The 8325-nt window shown below is 56.7% G+C and overlaps 1 protein-coding gene across 2 annotated transcripts in view; it reads left to right on the top strand.

Moving 5' to 3' along the window:
- The first annotated feature begins 1966 nt into the window (after positions 1-1966).
- The window catches only part of GNAO1 (G protein subunit alpha o1), a 150760-nt gene continuing 144401 nt past the window's right edge, over positions 1967-8325 (top strand). The window contains exons 1-2 of one of the 2 annotated variants that reach the window (XM_075433318.1): positions 1967-2658; positions 2740-2782. In XM_075433318.1, the coding sequence (XP_075289433.1) occupies positions 2541-2658; positions 2740-2782 (161 nt within the window). In that variant the 5' untranslated portion in view covers positions 1967-2540. The remainder of the gene's footprint in view (positions 2659-2739; positions 2783-8325) is intronic. The other variant, XM_075433316.1, reaches the window with a different exon arrangement.

Here is an 8325-nt window from a genome sequence, read left to right as displayed (position 1 = left end):
GAATACACTAACATTATTTATGAGTTCCCTTTTGCATTCTTTCGTCTGCTTCCGTCTCATTTCTCCTCTTTACCTCGTTAACTGCAGTCCCTGTCTTTCCCCCTTCATTTCAGAGGTGTGGAGGCAAAAAGGGAAGGATGCGGTCTGGGAGCAAGGCGGTATGAGAAACAGTGGTGAGAGGAGATGATGCTTGCCTGGAAGTAAAGAGCCAGGAAGTTGTGCTTAAAACACGGTAAATGCTATTAGAAACTCGGTTTCTACCCCTAAAGGAAGGGTGCCGGATATGGGAACTGCAGACCTCAGGACAGCGGGTCAGAAGATCCCAGAGGCGGCAGCAAACAGAGGTCCCAAATAGAAAACCAACACAGCGCAAGCACACAGTCACCCACACCCAGCACCGCACACGGCAGCCCACTGCCTTCCCCGAGTCCCTCGAGGCAGCCCCGGTGCAGCCCGGGCCCAGCATCCGCTCCCCATGACACAGGGGTGTTCCTGTCACGCCTCCCGCAGCCAGCTTATTTTTTGGCAGGGATGTGGAGCGGGCTTCAGAGGCAAAACCATGTGCCTGCCCGTTGACATCTACTTCCTAACAACCAAACCTCCTTTTGCAGACGACTTCTTTATTGAAGTGATGGGGGTCCTCTCTACGTGTCAGGCAGCAGTTCTTAATTTTGTTCATTTTAGCTTGCTGCGCTCAACACTTCATTCTTTCCTCTCCGGATCTTTTTATAGTCAGACTGTCACCTATCGATCAATGTTATGGATTAAAGTTGAATATATCGTGACTTGTCTGGGCCAGGAGGAAAGCATTCTCAACAAAGTTCCATTTATTTTACTTTCCCCATTGACATTCGTTTTCTTCTCTATTTCCAACCCGGTGAAATGGCAAAACCTGCCAGGAAAATGGCAGGATTTTAACTCGCTAGAGTTCCTAAATAATTGTTAGATGTCGTGCAACGGTTACGACAAGCAGGCAGGTCATCTGGTGAGGAGAGAGCTGTGATTGCCCTGCAACACCCACACACACAAAGAGAAACCCTCTTAATTACACTGATGGAAAACACAATCCAAAATGGTGCTGAAACTCGATGCCTTGCATCAAGCACGCTAACGGTTCGCATCACAAGTGCTGACCGAAGCGATTTAGCCCTCAAAGCAGGGCTCCTTGTGGGTTATGTATGCCGCATGCGGGGCGGGCGCAGGCGCAGGGAGCGGAGGGGCACCCGCAGGGTGTGTGGGGAGCCAGGGCCTCCCCACTCCCCAGTGTCCCCACTCTCCCCGGGGCCTCCCCGCTCCCCACGTTCCCTGGGGCCTCCACGCTCCCCAGGGCCACAGCCTCCCTGCTCCCCAGGGCCAGGGCCCCCATGCTCCCCAGGGCCCCCACGCTCCCCAGTGTCCCCATGCTCCCCTGGGCCTCTATGCTCCCCTGGGCCACGGCCTCCCTGCTCCCCTAGGCCAGGGCCCCCATGTTCCCCGGGGCCTCCCCGCTCATCAGGGCCAAGTCCCCCCTGCTCCCCAGGGTCCCCCCGCTCCCTGATCCCCGGGCCCCCAAGCTCCTCAGGGACCCCCCGCTCCCCAGGGCCCCCCTGCTCCCCGATCCCCGGGCCCCCAAGCTCCTCAGGGTCCCCGTGCTCCCCAGGGTACCCCCGATCCCCAGGGTCCCCCCGCTCCCCACGGCTCCCCCGCTCCCCACGGCCCAGCAGCCCCAGGCCTTCGGGCAGCCCCAGCCCTCCCCGTCCCCCCAGCACCGAGGGGCCGGACCCCGCGTTGCCGGGCCCCGCGTTGCCTGTCCCGGCCGGCGGTCACGGCCTCCCGCTGACCCGGGGCGGGGGAAGGGGGTCACCCGGGCGGCGAGCTCTCCCCGTCGGGGGGAGGGGGGGGCGCGGGGAGCGGAGCGGGGCCGCCGCGAGCATGCGCGAGCCGCCCGCGTCACGGGAGCGGGCGAGGCCGGCGGGAGCGCGGAGCCCCGGCGCGCCCCCCCCCCTCCCTGCCTCATCCTCCTCCCTCCGCCGCTCCCGCGCCTCCATTGGGCTCCGCCGAGCGCTGCCAGCGCGCCCGCCGCCGCCCCGCAGAGACCCGCCGCAGAGGGGAGAGCGCGGCAGCCGGGGCACGGCAGAGGGACGGAGCCTCCCTGCGCCGCCAGCCCTCCTCCTCCTCCTCCTCCTCCTCCTCCTCCTCCTCCTCCTCCTCCTTCTCCCCCGCCTCCGCCTCCCAGCCGGGAAGAGCTCGCCGTGCCCGCAGCAGCCCCGCTGGATGCGCTGAGCGCTCGGGCGCGGGGAGAGCGGCCGGAGGGAGCCGGGAGCCCCGCCGCCGAGGGGCCGCGCTGCCCGGAGCCTGAGGGCCGGCCGCGTCAGTGCCCCCGCCCCGCCCGCCGGTGCCTGGCGCTGCCCCTGTCTCCCCCTCTCTGCCCGCGAGAGCCAGCCCAGGCGGCGGCGGCGGCGGCGGCGGCGGGGGCTGCGGTTTGGGTTTTTTTCGCCCTCCCCCCCCCCCTTTTTTTTTTTAATTTTTTATTTTTTCATTTTTAAATTGTCATCGCCGCCATGGGATGTACCCTGAGCGCCGAGGAAAGAGCCGCCCTGGAGCGGAGCAAGGCCATCGAGAAGAACCTGAAGGAGGACGGGATCAGCGCCGCCAAAGACGTGAAACTCCTCCTGCTGGGTGAGCAGCCGCCGGCGGCCGGTCCCTGCCCGCGGCCCGCACCCGCCTCCCGCGCTCACCCCCTCCTCTCTCTTTCCACAGGGGCCGGAGAGTCGGGGAAGAGCACCATCGTGAAGCAAATGAAGTGAGTCCCGCGGGGGGGAGAAGCGGGGGGGAGCGGCGTTTAGCGGGGAGGGAGAACGGGGCGGGGGCTCGCTGAGGTGAGCGAGGGCCGCGGGCGCCATGTTTACCTGAGGGGACGGGGCGGGGGGGAGGCCCCGGCGCTCCCGCTGCTGTTCGGGGCCGGTGTGGTGCTGAAGCCTCGCCCGGTGTTTAATTAGGCGTTAATTGCGCGGTAAACAGCGGGGACAAATCCCCACCGCACGGTCACTCCCAGCGCGTCTCCGTGGCTGGAGTCGCTGCATCCCGCGGGGCAGCAGGTGCAGGGGAAGGCGGTTCTCCCGCGGATGGGTTATTCTTTTTTTTTATATACATATTTTTTTTTCTTCCTCCTTTTTAATTAAAATACAATGAAACACCCCGGCCGCCCACCCAGACAGACATGACGGGCTGGTTCGAGGCGGGCACCATCACGGAGCGAGCCCGGGCGCTGGTGCGGGGTCTGGGGGAGGCGGCAGCGCTGGCTGCGGAGGGAGCCGTGGCTGGGAGGGGCCCCCCGGGGACCGGGGCTGCTTGGCGAGGGGCAGAGGCAGCGGAGCTGGGTGTGGGTGGGGTGCGGGCTGCGCTCCCGCAGTCCCCGGGCGCCCGTGCGGGGACGGGGGCCGTGCCGGCCCGGCGGGCAGGTCCCGGCGCGGAGCGGCTGCGGCTTTCAGGCGGTTCGCGTGGTGGACAGCGCCCAGCGGGGACTCGAACTGCGGGCAGCGCTGCCGCTTCGGCGCCGCTCGGCTCCTCCCGGCGGCGGCCGGGCGCCGCGCTCGGCTGCCTTCGGAGGCGCTCGGGGGTAGCCGAGCGGGAGCGGAAACAGCCGAAGGCGCTCGGCGCCGCTCGGCGGTGTGTTGCCCTGCGCTCCCGGAGCCGCCCCGGGTGTGCGTGAGTGTGCGTGTGCGTGCGCCGCGGGGCCGGATCCGGGCCTCCCGTCCGGCTCCTCTCCAGCCTGAGCGGCCGACCCGGATATTTCTGTACCGAATCTGTGGCCGGTGTGGCCAGCTCGCAGGGGACCAAGCCGTCATCCCCGCCCGAGGCAGCGCTTTTCCCAGAGCGCTGCGGGTCTGGGAGGTCTCGCTGCGGGTCTGGGAGGTCTCGCTGCGGGGAGGCTCCCCTCCAGCCCACAGCTTTTCCCACCGACGTTGGCGTACCCGACTTCTGTAAAGGCTCCGAGCCTCCCCTTCCATGGCTTGAAAGGGGGTTTTCCCCCCCGACAGTCTGGTTTGGGGCTGGGGTGGGGTGCATCTGGTTGGCACTTGTTTGCGTGCGGAAGGTGGATCAGGGGAGATGTTGCTGCAGATGAACACCGATAAATTATTTAACCTCTTCGAATTGCTGCTGCAGAAGCCTGCTGGAATGGCGGGCGATGGCTTTCGGTGGAAGGGAGAGGCTGTAGGTACCACAATAGCAGTGCAGCAGAGCGTTCGCGCAGAGCCCATAGGCGGGAGGGCAGGCGGTGGCCACGCTGGCTGACACAATTGGTGTACAGTGACACTTGTTTCCCAGAGAGCAGAGCTCTTGGTTTTTTGAAGCAAATGGCATCAAGATAATAACCTGTTTGATGGAGTAGATCAGTATATCGAAGACTGAAATATACCGCATTGTATATAATTTTTTTGTTATTTTTATGTATATATGTGCATATCTATTTTTTTTCCATGAAACAGTCTTAAAGTAACACATGCTAGGCTTGCAGCTTTGTATCTAACTTGAAAATATTGAGAAGGCTGCTGCAACGAAAGGGCTCATAGTGTCAGAAACTGGGAGGTGTCCATCAGTGTGGAAACTCCAGTGAACTGTGCAGAGGCTGGGGTGGGGACAGCGGTGTTGCCATGGGCACGGCAGCAGGCATCGGGAGAAAGCCACGCAGCCGTGGGCACCGGCGAGAGTGATGTACAGGGAACAGCTCGGGGAAATTACCATTTCTGAAATTAATTTAAATATAATGTGGGCATTAGCATTTCACCTGGTCAAGCTTCATTAGACAGGCTTGCTGAGAATCTAATGAATTCTTAATAAAGATTAAATCGCATGTTCATTAGATTTTGATGAAAGAGACTGCTATTTTATTTTTTTTAAGACTGTGTTACTGGTGTGCTTCTAGATAATAAATCTCATCCTCATGAATGGCTAAAGCAGCACCACACTTGGATATTGCCTTGAAAAGAAGCACAGGAATCTGTATACAGATGAGAAAATACTAAGACAAAGGAACAGAGAGCAGACATTGTTAGAGAGGACTAAGAAGAGGTTACACGCTGTCCGGTTAATCCTTGAAATACTAGGTAGCGGGAGAAGAAGTGACAGGTAGAAATGACTGTAATTTGAGAGTGTAGCCAGGACGAGGATTAGGATTTGTAAAATTAATTAAGGATGTTTTAGTGAAATATGTGGAGATACCTTTCAACTGGTGACTGGGGAGTTACCCGGCAAAGAAAGAGGTCCTGGTGAATGGCAGAGAGGTGGACCTCGAGGCTAGCGTCTGCATCTGAACCAGTGGCAACGCAGGCTCAGAATGGCACTTGTCTTAGCACCCAGGGTCATTTTGACACCCTTAACCCTTGCGCTTTGACTTACCCCCATCGTGGCTGATTAGATTTGCTTGTTATTTTTTCACAACCAGTCCCGCAGTCCAGATACGTTGACCCATGCCTCGAAATGCAGGGTGAGGGAACAATCCCGAAAGGCACGGTTGTGCCGTACAAGCCCGGGGGGGCTCCAGAGTGTGCCACAGTGTTCAGAATCAGGCTGTGACCACGTTGTTTTCAGTCAGCCTAAACTAAAATCCAGCTTTAACCAAGCAGATCTGGGTCCTCCTTTGAAGATCCAAGCCAGAGGGTGAGAGAACTGGACGAGAGAAATTCATCTTCCTCACCCACAACCCCATCTCAACAAATTCACCTTAATGCAGGACTGCAGTGGATCTTAAATCTTGAAAGAAGTACTGAGCACATGCAGAATTTGAAATATGTGGTCTTTTGTTCTGGTGTACCTGGATTGTAGCATGGAACTGAGACTGCTGTTATTCTAGGATATTTTTGTGGGGATTTATAACTCTAGAGAATGTGTTTGTTCATCAAAAGCCCCAGCCTAGGAGGACATCAAGCATATCTCCGTCTGTTACTGCTCAGCAGAATACTTAAAATACGTGCAACGGTCCACTGGTGAGCAGAGACGGACTGTCTGGGTGGGAACACCATCCACTGCCATCAGCATGAAGCTTCTAGGGAATTCAGTGTTTAATCGCTAGCACAGAGAGGCTAAGTTAGCTGGCGTGGCTTCAAAAACAAGGTCCTGCCACCTACTCAGCAGCAGTTCTGGATGCTGAGCTGGGGCAATACTTCCCCTTGCCAAATGATGGGTAGGTGATGGCTGTGGCATTCAGGAGAAGACGTGGCTTCACCTGCTCACAGGAAAAATCTTGGGCTTTGAGGATTTGGATTTGCATCTTGCCTCTGCAGAAGCAGCAGCGTCTGTCCGCTGCTGAGCTGGGATCAGAGAGCTGGGTCCGGCTCCCTCTCACAAGATGCCGGAGCTTCCAGCCGTGCATGTCCTCCAAAACAGCCACGTCTCGCCTCGCCAGCAATGCTGGCAGTACCTCAGTTGATGGGCCTCTTTGCTGTGCCATTTCTTGCAAAATGTGTTTGTGTTATGTACGAGAAGGATGGGCATATGCAATCAAGAGAAAAATACACCAGCGTACAATGCTTATCTTTGAATATCTACTATCTTCTCCCCAACAGCCATCAGTCCCAATAGCCATCTGATATATTGTTTTGACCTTCTTCCAAAAGCCCCTCAAAACAGCCCCAGGCTCTACTTGCTGGCTGCATAACTGAATTACTTATAATCTAATGAACTTCTTCAGAGTGAGAAGCAGTCCCCACCCACTGGTTTTGCAGCCCATCTCAGCAATTTGATGGTAAATGCCATTGAAACAAAAGGATGTGTTGTGAACACCCACTTGAGTGCTCTTTGCGCATGTCTGTGTCTCAAAGCTGTAGTGATTTGACACTTGCAGCCCGTTCCCCTGGGCATACCTCACCCCAGGGGGGCCTGCAGTGTGGGGCTGCTTCGCCTCTGTGGCGTGTTGCCGGGGAGAGGACTGCGAACTGCACCTTCGTGGTCTGTCCCCCGCCTCTGCACAGCTTTTCTGCCCTGCGGCACCGGGTGCAGACCTCACTTGGCCATGGACGAGCAGGGGAATGGCCCTGCTGCCTTGCTGCTGGCCCGGATCTGTTTGATCACGGTGTGAGCTGGCAGCCCGGAGGTGTGAACTTCACTAGAGCATCAGGTCAGACAGAGCCGTCCTCCTCCTTACTTCTCTCCTGCTCTGTTTTCCAGGATTTCTGTGACTTAAAGCCCAAAGTAGGGCAGCGACAGGCTGCGCCTGGGCAGTATTTGAACTGGGTTTCAATAAACAGGGGAAAGAGCTGCAGCCTTGCTGATGAAGTTGTGTCATTCTCCCAAGACCTGCTCCAGTGCACTCTGCCCTGGGTGTGGATTTGGCACAGTACGTGTGGCGTCCTGGGGCAGAGAGGCAGCTCTGGTGGGGCTGTTTTGGCAGTGAAACCTGTGTCTGGTAGCAACCCACCTGCGGTGGCAGTTCTGGGGTGTAGGGAGGGCAGCTAACCAGTGCATTGCCTGCCGGGAGGAAGGCAGAGTCTCCTGCCCGGGCACGAGCAATCACCTCAGTGGAGTCTGCTGCAGGAGGGGGCTCTCCCCTCGCTGCAGTTTTTTTCCCCACCTCCTTCCCAGATGCTTTCTTGCATCCTTGGGTGCTGTGGGTGCCACATTCCACACCCTGCAGTGGCACGACGCCGGGAGAATGCCTCTGAACCGGGCAGAGGTAAGAGCTGGGAGCAGAGGAAAGTGAGGCTGTTCATTTTGGCTTGTAGTTGTAAAGGATAATCATGTTTTCAGTACTTATTCCTTTCTTTTGGATTATTAATTGTGCTTGTAAGCCAAAACATTAACAACCATAGTTTGTTCTTGTATACTTAAGGTTCTTGTTATTAGAATGAGAGATTTCGGAGAAAAGCAGTAACAATATTAGCAGGCAAGATGGAATACATTTTGGGTTTGGGTTTTTTCTTTTTCCTTGACAGTTCTTAATTTATTTCTTGTTTTAGGGACTCATAAAAGTAAAAATATCTTTCAGTGACAACAGTGAACTGCATAGCTTCTCCTCTTTCAGCCTACTTTTAAAACCTTAAAAGAAATTTGCCTGTCATATTCTGACATGACACATCTAGTCCTGTTGGAAGTGTTTTAGCAATCTAATGAGATAGAAGCGGTTCTTTTAATCAGCTCTGAAGAAAGAGACAAATCTGCTGCGCAAATGTAACCAGGGATCTGTTTTGTTTTATGTTTGACTTGGCTAACCCAGAAGTTGTAAGAGACATTAGGTTGAGTCATGACAAATGAAAAAAGGTTGTGGTTTTCCTCTTCAGTCTGTCCTTTCCCATCTGTCTGGGATGCAACTTCGTATCTGATATGAGTATGCTTACCTGGGGAATACAG

The sequence above is a fragment of the Opisthocomus hoazin genome, chromosome 12, assembly GCF_030867145.1.
Source record: "Opisthocomus hoazin isolate bOpiHoa1 chromosome 12, bOpiHoa1.hap1, whole genome shotgun sequence".
NCBI lineage: Eukaryota > Metazoa > Chordata > Aves > Opisthocomiformes > Opisthocomidae > Opisthocomus > Opisthocomus hoazin.
Note: the sequence above shows the minus strand (reverse complement) of the source record. Positions and strands in the feature narration are given on the sequence as shown.